Source organism: Maylandia zebra, linkage group LG17 (genome assembly GCF_041146795.1).
Source record: "Maylandia zebra isolate NMK-2024a linkage group LG17, Mzebra_GT3a, whole genome shotgun sequence".
NCBI lineage: Eukaryota > Metazoa > Chordata > Actinopteri > Cichliformes > Cichlidae > Maylandia > Maylandia zebra.
In genome coordinates, this window is record NC_135183.1 from 30,102,020 (window position 1) to 30,122,046 (window position 20,027).

General features: G+C 42.2%; 1 protein-coding gene across 15 annotated transcripts in view; it reads right to left on the reverse strand.

Annotated features, from left to right (window-relative positions):
• The window catches only part of wnk1b (WNK lysine deficient protein kinase 1b), a 95,025-nt gene extending 77,676 nt beyond the window's left edge, over positions 1-17,349 (reverse strand). For 10 of the 15 annotated variants that reach the window (XM_076875698.1, XM_076875699.1, XM_024805617.2 and 7 more), the window contains exons 1-2: positions 16,745-17,348; positions 12,169-13,782 (exon numbers count right to left, since the gene is read on the reverse strand). In XM_076875698.1, coding sequence (XP_076731813.1) covers positions 12,169-13,098 — 930 coding nt within the window. In that variant the 5' untranslated portion in view covers positions 13,099-13,782; positions 16,745-17,348. Of the gene's footprint in view, positions 1-12,168; positions 13,783-16,744 lie in introns of all 15 variants that reach the window. The other 5 variants (XM_076875707.1, XM_076875706.1, XM_076875697.1 and 2 more) reach the window with 4 other exon arrangements.
• Between the last annotated feature and the right edge of the window lie 2,678 nt (positions 17,350-20,027).

A 20,027-nucleotide genomic window follows, 5' to 3' on the forward strand; every position in this document is an offset into this window, starting at 1 on the left:
TTGCCAGCCGGTCAGGGAGTACACATTTGACCAGCTGTTCCCACGGGATCTGGTCTCTAACTGGTCTCTAGGCCTGTAACTAAGGCCTTCGAAACTAGAGCTCAAACTCGCAGACATGTCTGTCATCCATTTGTGGCAGACAATGGCAGTATTGACTGGTTCAATATGCTAATACCAATGAAAATATACTACACTGTCAGAGGTTATGAAAACTATGATAGAGAGGAGGCAAAAATTACAACTTCAATAATCTTAGCATCCCTTCTGAAATCTGTTGTAACATTTTAACACTTTAACTTCTAAGTGGAAAATCTTTTTTAGGTAAGGAAAGCGCAAAAAGTAGACCTATTCACATAACCGCAACAGTGTGACACAAGCAGCGACACACAGTCCCCACTCATTCTGCTCTAGTTATGGCTCGGCAGATGACACTCTGCTGCTATTTATAGAACAGAAAGGGAAAAAAATGAGGGGAAAAAAAATCCCATCTCCTCCTTCTCTTTGCTCCCCCCTCTGTCTCCGTCGCTCTCGTCTTTTCCCCCCTCACAGGCTTTAGTTAAGGTCGTGGAGGATGGAGAGACAAAAAGAGACAGAACCAGACAATGAGAGACGATGCCAGAGACAGAGAGACACCCAAAATGGGAGAGAGAGAGAGAGAGAGAGGCAGAGGAGAGAAAAAAAAGCAGTGTGACAAACACAGACACAGGCAGTGTGTGATTGTACAACGCTTTGCTCCTTTTGTCTCACTGTTCTTAAATTCTATTTCCAGAAGCAAATGAACTCGTTAAACCCAAATCAAGCTTTTAATCCTGTGCATCAACTGGGATTACTTGCACTCCGTTATTATTTTCTGATCATCAGTACTGTGCAAAACTCTTGAGCCCCCTTTGATTTCTTAATATTTTGCAAAGAAAAAGGGGTAACAGGTGCAGTGATTTATTGAAATGTGCAAAAATATGTAAAAACAGAGCTTAAACAATTCTAAAAAGCTTGAAAGTCAATATTTGGTATGACCATCTATATTCTTCAGTCCATCCTAAAATCTCTTAAGGTCTTAGTATACTTTAGGTGGTGTTCAGGAATAGTTCTCCAGGCTTCTTGTACAATATTCACAGCTCTTCTTTGGATGTTGAGTGCTTCTTGTTCCATTCTCTGTCAAAATGATCGCACACTGCTTCATTAACATTGAGGTCCAGGCTCTGGGGACACCAGTGATGACCGATAATGTCCCATTGAGTGCTCTTCAATCCAGAAATGCTTTCGGGATCATAGTCATGCTGAAAAATTAAGCGGTGGTGTTGAATGGTGAATCAAAATCTGATGACCAAGCTGACTGAAATGCAGCCCCAAACCATGACAGAGCCTCCACCGTGTTTTACAGTTGGGTGTCGACACTCGCTGTTGTACCTCCCTCTTGCTCTGGACCTCTTCTAATATATATATATATATATATATATATATATATATTCATTCACAATTGGAACCAAAAGTTTTCAATTTGAATTCATCACTCCTTAAGACCTGTTGCCACTGATTTTCAGTCCAGTTGTTTTGCAGTTTGGCACACCTCAGCCTTTTCTCCATGTTTCCCTAATTAAGAAATAGGGAATTCTTGACAGCCAACCAGCCACAAAGATTTCTTATGACTGACTGAGATCATGTTCATGTACTGTAGATTTATTGCGGAGGGTTTTTTTGTCCTCTACTTTTCCAGTTTCTTTAAATGTTTTAAGGACAAACTCACAGCATGTTGAAATAGGCTAGGTTTGATCTGCCAGCTCTTTGGGAATCACCTTGTTGGTGCAAAAACATTATTTTAAAATGGGAACAAATTATGTCTTTATGAGACGGGCTGCTAGTAACAAAGACCAGACAAAGAAAAAAAATGTCAGGTATAAGGACTGGACTGAAAATGGGTGAAAAAGCAGCCAGTGTCAGAAAATCAGAGGAACTATTGCTGAAGACCACCGCACAATACAAGAAATTCTGTCTAATGTAAAGAAATGAGGGCTTTACACAGCATTGTATGTACTCTATTGTTTCATTGACTTTTGATATCTGAAAAGTAAAACCATATGGAGCAGAGATTCAGGAACCAAAGATATTCCAACACACCCACATTTATTTGGGGTTTGTGGGGGAGGGAGGGGTGTCATATTTTAAAGCACACCCACACACACTATTTCACTAAGGAATGACATCTTATCAATGGAATGCGGGGAATTTGGGAGGGATACAATGAACCCAGAGGGCTGCCCCCTCCTCAAACACACACACACACACACACACACACACACACACACACACACACACACACACACACACACACACACACAAAAAAATAAAAGGTGAACACAAAGACAGAAACAGTAGCTCCTCTGCAAAAACAGACTGAGCATTGCACACGCAGCAGAACAGTCTGTGCATTGTCAGGGCACAGACAAAAGCAAAAGCAGACTAAACACAAATATAAAGCAAAGACACACACAAACAGGTTCACACGCACACACACGGTGATGTGTGTCCCAGGTCACTTTACGCTGGTGCAGACGACAGGCAGCTTAGAGTCGAGATCGTTTTTAGACTCAGGTCAGGATGCACACACTTACGCAATCACCTGTACCAATTTCTTATGGCATGTACGGGTCTATTGAGCGGGCAGTCAACCTTGTCGCCAACGGTCGATCGCTTTGTGTTTTTCAATAAGAGGATTAAATTAATAATAATAATAATAATAGTTTAATAAATCATGTAATAACTATCTGATTATAACTGAATTCCCCAACAGCTGTCCACCAAAGCTCAGCAGAATCTAATCTATACCATACCATGCTGAGAAAGGGTGTCTGATGTCAGGTCAAATATATATCCATCCATCCAAACAGTCTTGAGACTGTAGATACAAAAAGCAACGGGAGGCATTTAAATGAAGTTATTTATTCTTATAGGCCGAAATCATAAATCACAAATCTTCAGGCTCTTGCTTCATATGAGAAAAAAAGTCCATTAGAAATGACTCACTGGTATCAACACAAATGCAATAAATTATGCATGTAGTGAGTAGATGAAAAACTGAAAAGAAGTGAAATGGAGATACATCAAGAGATGACTTTTTGTGCATTCTACTAATACTGACTGATGACTGTGTTTTCCAAATAGTCTTCATATATCACCAGAAGTAAAATCTTTTTTTAAAGTGTTTTTTTCCTTTATTCCAGTGGTGATAACGCCCTATCATTCAAGTGCCAAAGGCTTCATTTCAGCCAGAGACTCTCGACATTTTGTAGGCAACAAGACAGATTTGTTTAATTCATAAGCACACACTGAATTTCTACCAGATGACCCGATAAAAGTTAGTATTCATGCTGCTATTAAACAGCCTGTTTAATAGCAACATTTTTGTCTTTCCTTCTGTCCCCAGACTAGTTTCAGAAACTGTCCACCTGATCCCAGATTTATCACTTGAGGCTCAAAACAACGTGATCCAATCCTCTGCTTCTGATCTGCAGCTGTCAGCCAATCGCAGCTTTGGATTTAGCAGGAAGCGATTGTTCGCATAATATCAGCATTGTTAGGGCCGTCTGGGCAGGAAAAATAAGAAAGGGGAAAACCAAAACGCTTTTCTTCACTAATCAGACGCACACACACTCGCATTTACGCTCGTCAGTGTGTGTGTGTGTGTGTGTGTGTATACAGGCCTGTAAACACACATACTTTGGCTAAACCCTTTTTTTTTGGACTATCTGCAACATCTAACAGATGAGCGATGTCTTTGAAAAAATCATCTTCAAATTTGTGATTACACATAGATCAATTATGGGCTGGATGAGTAAGCAATGTTAAAGGGTTGACACATGAAGGAAAGATTGATACCAGGCAGAGAGGAGTGGGATTAGGACAGCATGAGCAGGAGTGGTTGGAGATAAAAGAAAGAAAGAGTCAATCTAATCATAGAGCAACGACGCTTGGCTAAAAGGGGGGAAAAAACCAAGAACGTGTGAGAGGGAATAGAAAAACATGTCTCACTGTGCAAGTCATCTAACATCTGCCTGATGCATTTACTGTTCCCAACTAACCCCAATATACTTACACACACACACACACACACACACACACACACACACACACTGTAAGCACAGTCTTTCTGTGAGCCTACAGTACACACATACATACAACCTGCTTCTAATTAAACCATACTATAATCACTAAACACACATACACACGCATTGTGTTTCACTCAGTGTGACATAACCACGGACACACACCCATTTGAGCAGTTGCTAAAGCTCTCAGATCCTTTCATTTTACAGAATGACTTTATTTAGAAGAGATTACCAAACACTTGAGCATCGTCTCCCTGTGTACACACACACACACACACACACACACACGCTGAAAGTCTGCTCACTAATACACTTGCTTCTCATTTTTTCTAAATAAACAGACTGCGAGGGAGAAAGGTCAGTAATTCTGAGCGCACAGTCAATGTGACTGTTTCGCATAACTAAACTGTTAGCACACGTATCCGGGTCTTTAAAGCTTTCCAGTGAGATTTATGTTTGTGTGATAAAATGCTTCACTCCCACGCTTGGAAGGTCTCTGTTTTAGTGACCTTCCGCGTGCACTATCTGACTCCCCACTCCTTGCTGATAACACAACATGACCTGAAATCCAGGCCAAGTGACACTTCAACCCTCCACTGAAATCAATACTAATGAAAGGCAGCGCAGCCTGACCGCACCGCTCTACATTATGTGAAACTGGTGTACACGCTCGCTCATTAACCGGAAGTTAATGTGTGTGGTAATGGAGACAGTATGAGGAAGTGCCAGCTTGTGCCTCTCTTCCTCTGCCTCTCACAGCTGGTTACTGACATATGACTGCGCCGGGGGATGGATGGAGGCAAGGCAAAAACAAAGCAAGAGGAAGACAGAGTCATGCAATGAGGATGAGTAACAAAATGATTCAAAGTGAGATTTCCTCTATGTCCACCCTCTATCATTCCCAGGTTATCTGACATCAGAGCTAAATAACTTTATCAGCTTAGGCATTTTTCCCACTTTTTCCCTTATAAAGCCAGCTGGCTGGGCTTTGGAGCTGTTGCATATCTGAAACACTGTATATAAAAGATGGCCACTGCAATTTTACCTCCTTTTATTTCTGGAGCTCGTATTCTGAAGCCTCAAAGTTAGCATTTTTGGTCGCTGCCATCTTGTTTTTTTGAAGCAACCATATTTGAACCAGAGAGCATTTGCTAACTTTTTAGCTGATGCTAGCAAGCTTGGTTAAAAGAATGCATTTATAGACTGTAAAAATGCAACACACAGACAGATACCTACTACTTGAAAAAGCAAAGACTCCTAAATGTGTCCTTGGTTTAATCACCAACACTGCAGGTGGTAAACTCTCAAACATAGCCAAAATATAGCCTGACGATTTATCAGTGGGCCAATATTATCAGCCAAGAGACATTTTCTGTCTATGACTATTACCTATTAGCATCAGCATTTGCAATAACTAATACATTAAAATCTAAAAAGTAAAGAAGCGACTGGAAAACCACCGTTTAGCAATGTTATGCGTCTTGCTGTTGCACAGTTTTTCCACCAGAGGACACTCTTCAAAATCCCTGAATGCAAAACACATATTTTAACAACGTAAGTACAACCAGCAACTGATCAGGGCAGAGTCGAGCATGGCATAAACACATAAATGTTTCGGGACGATGTCTGTTTATGTTTTTATTTCTCAAAAAAATAATAATAATAATAAATCGGCCTGTTAAATCACAAAATATCAGTATCCAGAGCCGTCATACTGGTCAGGCCCTAGACAATAGGTCCACTTCAGTGAGTCACCTCAGCGGCTACGCCTGTTAATCAGAAATGCCACTCCCTTAATTTCAAGCTATAAAATTATCCAAATAGAATTTATATAACATATATTGTTCTCAAGTGGAAAATTAGCTATGAAGACCAAACCCAGTACTTGTACCTAGCTATAAATATGTTCATTTCATAGCTGGAATTGAGCATTTTAAAGAAGTCTGGGAATTGACTTGCTTTTAGGGCCAGCTTCAAATGGCCTTTCCAAGAACTGATATTTGACGCACGTCCTCATACTACATTTTTCAGTCACAGAGATTGCTGCTCCAGCTGATTTTGTTGCTATTACGTAAAAGTGTGCGTCAGGTTTTCACCTACTGTAACACAGGATACTAAAGTTCTCTTGTATGTGCTGCATTCCTGCAGTTTACAAGGCAAAAAACAAACTTGTTTGATCACAGTGACTGCTATAGATTCCAAAGTGGAAACACAACATGCACCTGTTTTACAATAAGATTTAGTAAAGAATAAGAGATTCATGAGTCGTGATATCATGACCATTAGCGGCTGATAAACACACAACCACAGGTGTGGTTTTAGGGAGGCTGGTGGTGATTTTCCACCCTGATTGTTACGCAGAAAGTGCTGCAGAAAGGTGGCTCTTAAAGAACTTAGACATCCATCTATCACAACAAAAACACAGGAAACATCCAGCAAGTTTCCATAATTAAACAGTCGAGCTCGTCTGCAGCCTAGCCAAATGAATAAGTTAGCAATCCCCAGAAGCATGCTGCAGTATGAGCTCACACCAGTACAGCCCAACTGCATGCACACAAAAACTCATGCACAGCACAGACCAAACCTAACAGGCACATAAGCACTACTTTAATGCTAATAAGGAAAGGGAACTGTGTAAAGAGTTCGTAGCTGGTGTTTAAAACATTTATAAGAACACACTTGAAGTGAACCCACACTTTCTATCCCTTTATAATGTGTGTCTGTCCAATGCTGACTACTACAGTAACTCCAGAATCAATCAGCAGGGAGAAGCAGCCTCTGCTCAAGGCCTTGACACTGCTGCGGTTTGCTGTTTTGTCAGAGAAATATGAACCTTTGGAAAATCTAACCGCTACACCTCTGCTCTGCCGCCCTGAAGTTATCTAAGGATATTTTATCACGCTGTAAAATACTTTTGCTCTGTCTGATACATCATCAACTGAAAATATTTGCATGGAATAGTTTCCGAGAGCATCATGTGACCTTCGAAACGGTCCAATCAGGATTTCTGATTCGAGTTTGAAATAGGTCAAAATATTTGTTGGACAAGGTTTTTTTCATTTAATAAAAAAACAAATCCTGGCAGTTGCTTGTGTAGGTGAAGCCTAGCAATGTTCATAAAGATAGGGAGAACGCACTGTTAGTGAAACTGCTTTGCAGACATAATACTTTTTAAATGCCCGATGTCCTCTTCGCTCTGTCCTTTTACCTGCACATGGAAGTATTTCAGACCAACACCAGATTAAAATGGGTCAACAATAGTGCTCTGCCGTGCTAAAATCGGACACCTTGAAGCATATGTTGTTAGCCTCATTTTGTCAATGTCATGATAGTTCTGCTAATAAAAATCATGCAAGCGTGAATTTGTAATACAAAATAATGATATGAGAGATGTCAACAAACTGATGCGTAATCTCCATTTCTGCAAAAGCTGCCTGGACTCAGCAACTAGTCTCTATCTTAAGGCATTGATTGAATAACCATTTTTAAAGGACAGTTGCAAAGCCCCAAAGCATGCGTGTGTGTGTCTGTGTGGGAAGGGGGCTAATCCGCCTTGTGGTGCTGTTGAAGGTCTTTGAGAGTCTATGGTGCCCGAGCCTGAGGTCACACACCCTCTTCTCTCTTCAATTCATCCTCCGTTTCTATGTTCCTCTCCCCCTTCTTGATCATCCTCTCCTTTCATTTCCTTTGTCTTTTCTCTCCCACTATTTCCCCTCCTTCCTCCCCCGTGTTTTCAGTTTCTCCAGCTTCTCACAGGGGTCCCTCCACAATCACCTTCCACTTACTCAAACTCGACCCCCATTCGTCTAGCATCCCCTCCCCCACTCCCGTCTTCCAACCCACTTCCCTCCAAAAGTTCTCCAACTCCACCTATCAATCTTTCTGTTTAATATTTTAACCGATTTAAACCGCCTGTGCGCTCAACACCCTCTATCAGTTTGGTAGAGTACACTGCTTCGGTGGTCGAATGCTGAACCGGCTCTTCAAGATCCCTTGTGAAAGATCAGGCTGAACTTTGACTCGTACCCCTCCTCCCACCCTCAGCCTCTGGTCTTTCATACAACCCGTTTCTCTCTTCCGCTTATCCAGTTCGGGGTCATGGGCGGGGGGCTGGAAACTATCCCAGTTGCCATAGGGCGAGAGGCGGGGTACGTCCTGAACAGGTCGCGAGTCTATCACAGGGCTAACACAAAGACACAGGCCACCAATCGTGCTCACATTCACACCTACGACCAATTTGTAAAGTGTAGGGTTAGGAAAAGTAACAGCCAAATGTTCAACTTCTAACGAGCTGATAGCCATGGCTTATATTCATTAATAACAGTCGGCGTTCAAGTGAACAAGGTCAAGTGTGACTCTCCGGCTGGTGTATTTATAAGATGCTTTCTCTTCATGCTTTAAGAAGGAAATAAACTCGATGATCTCTCGCTGCGTCTGCTGTTTCCTCCTGCGTGGAGAGCTGCATATATGTAGCCGCTCTGTCCTGTCTGTGCCTTCACAATCAGCATCATAGCGGGTGATGCGTAAATTAAGTGCAACATTAAATTGCAAGAAATCCGGCTGCTCCTAGGTCATAGCTGCCGGGTCTAGTTCATGAGTCACTGAGATACAAACAAAGTCCAAAACTTACAATTAGTTTTCTTACCAAGACTACATGAGCTTATTATGATCTGTAGCTTTAAGTAACCCAAGTTCAAACTGATCACAAGAATTCCTTTCATTCCAGGACGCCTACAGGAGCCTCTTCTTTCCCATCCATCTTCCAACAGACACTCTGATAAGGCACCTTAGCTACTGGATGACCTTCTTCCTCTCCACCCCCCTCTAGCTATTCATCAAACGCTTAAGCAAAGTACCAGCTCCATCTCCCTTCTCATCTCCCGTTCTGCTTCCATGTAACTACAAATTTCTCTGGACACAAATATGATCCTGTTTTGGGATCCAAAGCCAGGAATTTGAAAGACACACACCTTCAACTCTTAAGCAAGCAAACACAAACACACACGTGCATCGCACTAACATATGCATACTGCAGTGACAAGTGGGTGCGGATGGCAAGGGGGACATACTCACGTCACACAGAGATATTTCCACGCTAAAAACTGACAAGTTCCAGATGATGCCAACTCCCACAGATCTCCAGTTGCCATGCCCACCCAGTGAGTGAATGTGATTGGTTCTAGTGTGTGTGTGTCTGCATGTGTGTATGTGTGCGTGTAATTCTACTCCCACCTTTCTGCCACATGTCAGCAGTTGCTCAGTCACAGACACACAGTGATACCAGATTACAGCCTCTTATGTAGAAGAGTACTTGCCTTTGCATGCATATAACTCAATCACCACAGTCCTTCAATACTCTTATATAACACACGCACGGAATATAATGCATGAACGACATTTTGCATTCCAGTAATTCAGGATATATATTACATAAATGTCAGCAAGTTTATTCTGATCATTTAGCAAACTAACCAAGCAATAGTTTTAAAAATCCAATCTCAACTCAGAGACGGAGACCTCCAAGACACAAAGAACTGTCAAGAATCCCCAAGTTTCTCCGTTTCGACAAGTAGTAGAGTTAGAGACGGCAAGCATGTGTGACAGAAAAAGCTCAACAAAGGCTAGACGTTTGTTTTCCGATAAACACACTGCCGTTTCCTAGATGCAGGGCATCAGGCAAAGCTGATTTTAGCTCCTGGGATTCAGGAAGACTCGTGGAGCATCTTGTGATGGAGATGACAGAAAAACAAGCACATGCTTCCCACAGGAAATAAGCACACGCTGAGAAACATAAACACCAGCGGTTTAGCAGAGAAAACATTCAACTGCACAGTGTGACCTCAGTCTTTTTAAGGTTCTATAAAATTAAAAAAAAAAAATCAGTATCCATGCCTTATATCAGTGTTAAATGTCTAAATATGACAAACACTTTGCAGAAAAACATGAAATATACATTTATAAGCCGAAAAAGTTGTTTTTGTGGCACAGTATAAAATGCTTCATCACAGCAAGCAGTTCCACGTGAGTCCATGTCACTGTTTTCCTCCTCCGCTGAAACCTCGGCTCAGTCAGTGTGCTAAACGTCATATGACCGCCCGAGACTGTTGTTCTACATCTCCAACTGCTCACCGCACCTCCGTCTCTCTGCCTGCTCATCGACAAGAAGTGAAAGCTGAAAGACTTTCTCCTTTTCCTTCGATGCTGCACAACCTTTCACCAACCGATACACTTTTTGCCTACACGTCTCCTGTTCACACCTCGCCCCGTGACAGACAAATACTCAATAAAGAAGTTGCATCAGTGCACCACAATGAAGCAACAGCATCCTGTGGTGCGCTGCAATCCATCCTGTCAAAAGTTGGCCAGACTGCAGGAAAAATGCAATAGTTTTATGTGTCTACTTTGAATACTTTTCAAATGTTGAGACAGGATACCGCATCTCTGATACTGCAGATATCATGCAGGTGTCATTATCTGATTTGGCACCGTCATCAGGAAGTCGACCCCACTTGCATTTTGGCCTATATTGCTTAGTATCCTCTTCCGCTTTCATTTATACATGCGGTGGTGGTGATGTGACGCACCACAGCATCCGCTCACTCGCAGCTGAAAGTCAACCGTCACTACCAGAGACCCACGACACACGTATAATGAAAATACACATGCATGAGTAAGAGAAAACGAAGAGCCTGAGCTCCAGCTTGACACTTTGTTCCATCTGTGATGCAGTGCCCCAGTAAACACTGAATAACATTTTAAGCCATTTTCACACGCGAACTTTGGAAGATTGTCCAGGTTACTGCACTGGTATATCTTAATATATCTAATAATATAAAACTATATAACTGTGATGTCTTAAAATGGTAAATGAACTGGTACTTATATAGTGCATTTCTACTCAATTCGAGCAATCATAGCACTTTCTTACTACAATCCTCATTCATACACAAGAGACATACAAGTGCTTTTAAACACTTGTTTTCTATCCTACGTTCTGTAGAAATCCACTGTCAGAGGTGCACATGAGAACGTATATGTCCCACCTAGTCAATACAGAGATTTTAATCTTTAAACTGTCATCTCCCTAGTGCAAAGTGTTTCTTGCTGCCTCTATTTAGACAGATCCGTTGCCAAGCAGAATACTTCTAGTAGTTCTAATCGCAGACCCTAGCAATACTCTCTGTGTTCATGCAGTTACAATCCAAAGGATGCATCCAGGGCAACTTAGGGTTCAGCATCTTGTCCAAGGATACTTGGACATCCAACCTGGAGGACCAAAGGGTCGAACCGCCGGTTTAAAAACCGGCAGATCTCTGATCTGACTACAGTAGGTGGGACATTTGCGTTCTCATGTGCACCTCTGACAGGTGATGTCTACAGAAGTCAGAGTTGCAGCTGATGAGAGACAATAGCTTTAGAACAATACAACTTTGGCCTAAGGAGGTGCTAAATGTCCAGGCCAGCACTATAAAAATTTTTATAACCAGTCAGCTAAATAATTTCAAGCAGTGCAGTCCCTTGAGTGACAGCTCGTGCTGCATTAAATCAGTCCAAGAAGCAGTGGATTTTTAACGACTGACTTACAGTTAGAATCCATTATTCATGAAAACAATTACTGGAGGATCTTCATTACGTCTTCTGCTGCTTGGGCTACAAATACTATGACCACTGTGATAACAGCGTACCTCAACACTCAGATCCACATGCAGTGAAACTTAAACTAAAAACCACACAAGCAGAAAATGTGCGCTCAAACTCACAGCAAATGTCCATTTACCAAAGTCACAGTCGCTGCCTTAAATAGCACACGGACCTCTGATGGATTTTGTTGTAAACAGTTCCCATTTAATCCGCACTGGTACATCAGTCCCAGTCAGACTGATCTCCTTTCGTGCACAATTACACAGAAAGTCTCTGCCTAAACAGGAAGACTATATCTTCCTGTCAAGGTAATAAGCAAGAGGCACAAATAGAAAGGGTAAAATTCAGCACCTGGATGGCAACTTTTTGAGACTTTGGCAAATAAACAGGAAATGACAGCACAGTTTTAACAGCGTAACCTTACCTGTAGCTCACACCATGCCACTTCCACTGTTGTCTCAGTGTCCAAACCCTTGTAGACAGTCTTAAAAGACCCTCTCCCGATCTCAATGTCAAACTTCAGGAAGCGTCCATCTGGTGAAGTTCCTACAGCTTTTGTTTCAGCCTCCTCTATGTCCTCTTGCTCCCGTTCCCTCTGCTCTGCCCGTGCTTTCGCGAGCCCCTTCTCCTCCTCCGTCTCCCTGTCTTTCTCCTCGGTTGGACTACTGATGCTTCCCTCATACACATTTCCTACTGCTTTTCCATCTTTGGCCACCTGTTCCTGAAGCTCTCTGGGACGCAATACGATGTCAGGCTGTTTGGCTACTGTTTTATTGGCAACATCCAATACTGTCGAGCTGGGCTCTGTTACTGCCCCATCTGCACTATGTTCAACACTGCTACTGGTAGGAACAGCAATCGTGCACACATCCAAATCTCCCTCGGCATTTTGTAGATCCCCCTCTTCGACTGCCCCACCATGCCCAAATGAAGGCTGAAGGGTACTGCTCTGCAGATAGGAACCTCTTTGGGACTCCTCACCTTCATAATCCTGTCCTCCAAGGTTTAAAAGCTGCGGAGAGAAGATGATGGGAGTCCCTTCACAGTCTGGGGGTGATGTGAGTAACACAGCTGCTTTGCTGGGCAGATCCAAAGCTGTGGCATTCGAGTCACAAATGACACTCCGGCGGAAGAAACGGTGCTCGGCCGTTTTAGAGTCTCTATCCATTGTGTGGCGCCGACGTTGGACCTCCGGCTCTCCAAGAAGCTTCTCCACGACATGCGTGTCTGAACTGGCAGAGCCGTTCACATTCTTGTGGGGGGTCTGGGGTGATGGGCAGGGGGACGGAGAAGAAACGGGGGGAAGAGGAGCAATGAATTTCACTGCTTTGCTGCTGCTATTTTCTTCAGACATTCTTTCAAAAAAAAAGCTCAAACTGTAAAAGAGCAAATCTTTATGTAAAGACTTTTATGTAACTTATTCCTGTAAACTCTGAGCGCAGATCTCAACCTCCTAGTTCATTAACCTTTGATCAAACCGCAAGAAAAGGAAAGTTAATGTGCAATAGAACAAAAAACAAAATCGACTGAATGCAGCAATCCTTGATGTCTTTTGTATTTTTTGCTTTCCTCTTTGCAATGTTTTAAATTAACAACCCACAGTTTCTACAAGGCCCTTTCGTGGAGGGCTCAGGGAAGCCCCAGGTGAGTGGAAGGGGCTTTCTCTTAAAAACTGGGGAGGGAAGGGATGAAAGGCAGTCAACAGAGGAGGGGTGCAAGCACTGCAGTGAGACGATAACCGTCAAATCAACACGTAACTCCATCCTGCTGCCAACAACCAGACTGGGATGACCGCAACATGGAATGACTGGAGATCGATTAGACCAGTATGGCCTCTTAAAAGATGACAGAAGATGCCTGGACTCCAAAGTTTGATTTTTAGGTCTGGGGATGTCTCTGTAAGACCAGGCTGAAGCCTCCTCAGCTGCCTGAACTTCCAAGAGAGGTTGCTGGCCTCTATTGTAAGGCCAGATTGATGGCTAGGTAGGCCTAGGCCTGGCCTAGCCTGGCCCAGCTTGGTCTGCTTCTGTCCTTGTCCCTGGAAATAAAAAGAGAAAACTATGAAGTGAAACTGTTTTATTTATAGGTATGAGTATACATGTCAGAATTCAACATACCTGGCTGCCTGCCAAAGTAGCTGATAAGAACACACAAGCCGTCAGATATTTTTTAATTGCATTTTATTGCAGGAATTTGAAAGCAATTTCAAAACCTTGACTTTTTTCTCTCCTTTCTTAAACCGGGACTATCCAGCTGATTTCTATCTGGATATCTTTTTATTCTCTGACTCAGACAGGAGTCCAAAAAATCCTCATCCGTGTAGCAACTTTGCGCGACTAAAATTATCATCATTTAACTTATAGTAGACCTTTGCACACCCTTTAATTCATCATGTCTGACACAAGCCATCGAAGCTCATCTTTTGTTTCCAAGGTCACCCACACTCTGTGCTCTATGGAAACTGTGGGCCAGATATCTAACAGCGACACCTCAGGTCCCAAAGACCAAGTCAACAGAGGACAAGCGATGGGCGTACTAGACTGGACTGACAACGTCAGAAGAGGAAACAAGGCAGCCAAATGGTGCCGTAGGCTTGGGCACACTGTGATCTGTATTATTCCCAGGCAAGAAAGTAAAGATGAGTCACTTATTTTGTTATTGTTCTTGTTATGAACTGCCTGGTTAATAAAATGAGAGCGAATAAAGAACTGGGTTTGAACTGGTGAGTGAATGTTCACGGTACTTCACCCACTGTCAGGAGTCATTAGTTCAGAAAAGACTTAAAACACTCGGTCAGGCTTTGGTTTGATATTTTTTCAGTGAAATAAATTTGCCTTTGCTCAGCACAATTTTTTTTTAAATCTCTAATTTAAGCATGTTAACCAGATGGAGATCTGCATCCCACACCAGTCTCTCCCTCCCAGCTGCCCCTCCATAGTTAAAGCTGTGATGTAGCAGAGACTGTGCCTAATTGCTCCATGTTCCAAATTTAGCCCAAGTCAGCACAGCCTGACTGACCCCGAGGTTAGACTGCTCGGTAGCAATTCAGCAGATTAACATGAGAGATGAGGGGCACTCAGTGACACAGACAGAACTACTTCACAGAAATGCATATCTGAGGACAGTGCACAATATATTACTATGCATTTTGTGTTAGAGGAAATGTAATAACTAATTACTACGTTCAGAACTTGCAAGTCGGCTCGCGTAACGTCCTACAGACGCCTTCTACTCGGTGATCACAGTGGCACCGGCTCAAAGAACGAGCAGCTGCTTTCATGTGTGATGTTAGAAACAATTCACTGTAAACGTATTCAAGCTTCAAAACAAACCAAAGCAAGTTTTCACAAGTTTGACACTGATGTGCAAAGAAGAACGCAGAGGATGGTCCCAGTTTGTGGCCATTAAATTTACATATGCGCTATTCTTCAGAAGACATTTTTAAGCCACAATTGTGTTTCATTTAGTCCCAGAAACTATTTTTTATCATCTCAATTTAGGGAAACGGTTAAAAGACAACCGCTGAGAAGGTTATAGTACGGATGCACCTGAAAGCTATGACCTTACTGCTTATTTGAACCCTTTCTAATATTGAAATCTGCACCGTACACCTATGTTTGGTGCTCCATTACATGCATAACGACACAAATCTTTAAGCAAATGTTTAAATTTCCATGAAATAATACCACAGATTATTAAGCCTTACACACATTCTGCCCTAAGAGAAGCCCTTTACTCAGACGAGTTAGGTTCCAGTCTGGGAGCGAATGAAACGATCTTTGAAAGTGTAGCACCTCTGTTGGACAGCTGTCTGAAACGATGGCTGCACTGATACTGTTGTGACAATTAACTCAAAATATGAATTACTGCTGGTAGGAAAAAACAAACATGAAGTTGTGCCTATGTCAAGAAGCTCCTATCAGCTATGTTACAACAGATGCCCTTCCTGATACAACCCCAAAGGAATTTGTGTCTCCTCCCAAGACTGGACTGGGGACTGAATGTGTAACCCACTACACGATGGAGTCACTGCAGGTGTGTCTATAGATCACTCCTGTGATTTCATAACAGCTGACGGAAGCATAAATAAAGACTTTTAACAGTCAGAAAAAGGTCAATACAGTCAGACTTAAACTTCAGTGTTTGCAATAAGTACTGTGGATTACTGCATCACTGGTGTCCCCCAAGTACCAATTTGAAGTGTCCCTTTAATAACCCGATGCTTTTATATTTGCGTTTCTATTGCACCACTGCTAAAAAAAAAAAATGTGTAAAGTATGTATACAATGTTAATTTATATTCAATATAAGCAAATCTGGTCTAATAGGAAGAAGATTTCTTTTTAACTTTGAAATTACAAGCTCAGGTTAAAAAAAATGCCTCAAAGAAGGCGCAACAAGAAAGATTATTACTTCTTCTTATTAAATGAGTGTCAGCTTGTGGAGAAATCATGGCATATCATGGCTAAGACATCCATGGGCCCTAAAACGGACTGATTCCTGGTCCACGAGCCACATGTTTGATACCACTTGCCTAAGCAAAACTCTATGATCTAAACTTATTTTTCAAGTAGAATGATAAGGGCAGCATTAAAACAGGTAGAAGCAGCAACATTATTATTGATATATAAAGGCTTTGTTATCACATCATCAGTAAATGAACTCCAGCGGTTACGAGCGGATCATAAAAGCCTGATGTGTGCACATGAGCAAATAAACCTTGGCTGGCTTTCGCTCAGTGGTCTTTATATTGCTATGGTATGATGTATGAGAACAGCAGTGCTGCACTCGTGAGAAGCCTTGCCACTGAGCAGAGTGGAAATGCAGTGAGCTTAATTAAAGCTGCAGAGCAACCCCGTGCAGTGACGGCTTCACTGCTGCCTGTTGAGGAACTCCAGAAAACGAGGCTGTGTCGACAAGTTTGTCTACAGGCAAAAACAAAGACGCGAGCAACGACTCTGCAGAAAGCATTGCGATGCAAAAACAAAGGCGAAGCATTACCTATGACATCGGTGTGGTCTGTGCTGTTGCCGCAGAAATGTGAAGGGGGGAAAAACTTGATTAGGGAGCCTTTTACTCCTCTGCAGAGGGTCTGCTCTACACACAGCACAAGTGTCAGTGTGGTGCGTCACATTAAAGCCACAGTTGGTTGAGGGAAAACACTAAATAAGAGCGATTTGTACAAAACACAACAAATATCCCTCAAATTAAAAAGGTCCAATCAGTGACGAGACGAGCGGTGCGTGCAGAGAGCCCCAAGCCGACAGACAGACACCTCCCACAGGACAGAGATGACAAGTTCGACCGCTGCTGTCGCGGAGGCTGTGGTACTACTTTTCTCTCCGTATTGTCTGTGTAAGGCTTCCAAAAACAAAAAAAACGATAACAGCCTCACTTAAAGGTAACGTATCCCGACCCGTGTCGGCACCCGGTCCGCTCGTGCCGCCTCCGCGTCGCTCCTCCGGGCTCGTACGATGCTATAAATCCGCTGCGGTCCACAGTGATTCCCCGTTTTCAAGCCATCAGACAGCGGATCCGTCTGCTCTGGGATCTTCTCCAGCGATGACTCGTCAAAGCAACTGCTGGGCTTTCACGCAGCACAGCCGCATCAATTCACTGCTGCGAGCGAGGATGCTGGAGCTGTATAAGGCCGCTTTTCAAAATAAAATAAATTACTCCTCATAAACTCACAAACTTCCTATATCCCTCCTGCAAGCGTGTTCAGTCGTGAAAGGGCTGTTGTTGAGTACAAACCCATGCAATGCAGCCCCCACCAGAGTCTGTTTTCTTCAGGTACTTGAAGCATATATGTTGAAGTGATGGAGATCCAGCTGTGCCCCTTCGTGGATCTACTGGAGCAGCTTCAGCAATAGTAAGTACTGTAAGCTCTCAAGCTCTCAGTGTCATTCTAATAGAAAAGCTATCATATAATGTAGGATGTATTATTCAGTCATTAGAAATAAGAAACACGTGTTAATTATTTTATAATGTAGGGAGAAATGGATCCGAAATTGATTTGACTTTTTTTCGTTTTTAAGTTAATAGTTGACTAATAATTAATAATTGTCTGTATTGAAAAGTAAGCAAAGACAGTTTCTGTTTTAGGCTCATTTTTTGTTCATTGTCAAGCAAACAGAAAAGGTTATTCAGCAGACGCTTCGATCTTATTTTGACAACTCAAGCCGGAAATGGTTTTATTTCCTGCTGAGGTAATTTACAACGGCTACCGGAGGCAAACCCGTGCATAATGACCCACCAGACAGCAGCAGTGTGAACCAACACGCGCCGCTCATCGTGTTTTTATTTCATTTGTTTTTAACACGTGCTTTGCCATTTTTTATTTAGACCGATAATTGTTGAGGCTGTTCAATGACGCCCCCACCATCTTTTCCTAAATATTGACTAATTTACCCTGAAAGAAAGAGGCTTTCACTTCAGCAGCAGGCCCACTCTATGCTCACGTTTTCTTTAATTTTTTTAAAACAAAATTTCACTTCACTAATTTGGAAACACACTTCACGCTTGCTGCTTCCTCCAGATTGTCATGCAAATGTTATTTTACTAAAGCAACTGTTTTGAAAATGCCACACACAAAAATGTGATTGTGGATTATGAAAACTGCTGACTAATTTTCACAGTCATCACCAACAGCTTTCATCTGAACTTAAAGTTTCCACGGTGAACAGCAGGATGATTCGCTCTGTGTCGCTGGTACAGGAAAATCAGCTGGTAAAGAGTTGAAAAGGATGTGTTCACGCCTGTGACTTCTACCTGTGTTTGTTACTGGAAGCAGTGGCAAGGCTACAGCAAAAAGTGAGCCATTAACTTGTTTTTGTTTTTGGAGTTTTCACATGGCCACCTGTAGCTTAATGTGCCAGCGAAACAGGAACGAGTGTCTCAACGCAGATCAATTTTTTCAAGCCTGGTCTTCGTTCCTGGTGCGTGTGTGTGAGGTGGTGTTCCTTTGCCTGTGTGTGCATGCTGCACATTTTTATCCTGCACTTTCCTTTAGGCAAAGAAAGAATTATGAGGTTGCAAAAACAGGTTAGCCAAGTACAGACTAAAGCAGATAAAGTATACAAAAGCACTCCTGAATGCAGGAAGTGTCCGTAAAAATACAGCCTGTGACACTCAAAATGCAAAATGTGTCTTCATAGGAGAACATATTTTGTTCCACAAAGTTACAGGCCACAACAAAGGCATCTGCAGTTCCTGTGAAGTGACAATGCTGCCCATCGATAAACATTAAACATTTCTATAAGCTCAGGTAGCATCCTGACCCCACTGTGCTGTAGCATGCAGCTAATCTCATTTAAAGGAGCAGTTGGGCATGTATGCATATTTGCTTTCTTGCAGTGAGTTGGCTGAGCCGTCAAGCAAGCCTAATTAAAGCTTAATATCCTAATGTGTGCATCCTAATATATTACATCCCAGAGTATGTTATTATAACTTGAGGCACACAGAGAGTTTATGGAGAACATGCATGACCGAGATACTCCAGTCTGCTTTCCCCCTACACAACAGGCTGAACAGGCTTAATGTCACTTTTCCTTTTTATTACTATCTGACTGGTGTTGGCGAATATGGATGACATTCTGCTAAAATTTGAATTTGTGGAAATTGCAAGAAGAGAAGAAAAGCTTCACATAAATATTTAATGTATAGTCATGAGAGAGTTCTCAGTTATCTCAGATTTAGTCAAGGAAATCAGTAAGCATATCACAAAATGTCAAAATAGTCTTTTCACCTTTAACTATCATGTCTCTAATTCCAGGACAGTTGTTTATGCTTTTCAAGCATAACCTGGAGAGAACTGAAAGCTTCTCCTTTTTTTTACCATTGCAGTCATTTCACAGGAAGTCACTTTGGTTTGCATTGTAAAACCTGGAATCCAGTTTGCCTGGAATCCATTATCTAAAGAATTAGACTCATTTGAAACTCTTTAATTGTTGTTCAGAGTGCAGGCAGTCGCAGGAGAGCTACAGTCATGGAACAAAGAAAGCACAAAGAAAGCACAAACTCTGTCAATTCTAAGGTTTTACATATCAGGACATAACAAAAACAAATCTGGTCCTCAGCAGGTCTTAAAATTAAGTTACTATAACCTCAGATGAACAACAAAATATGACACATTACACTGTTAGTATGTGTTTAGGAGGAAGTAAGAACATCAGCCATGATTTTAGATAAGCAGTTGTTGTGCTGCGCATCAACCAGGGGAGAGCTATAAGGTTATTTCTGAATATTAAAGCCTACAGTGAGAAAGATTATTCAAAAGTGGAAA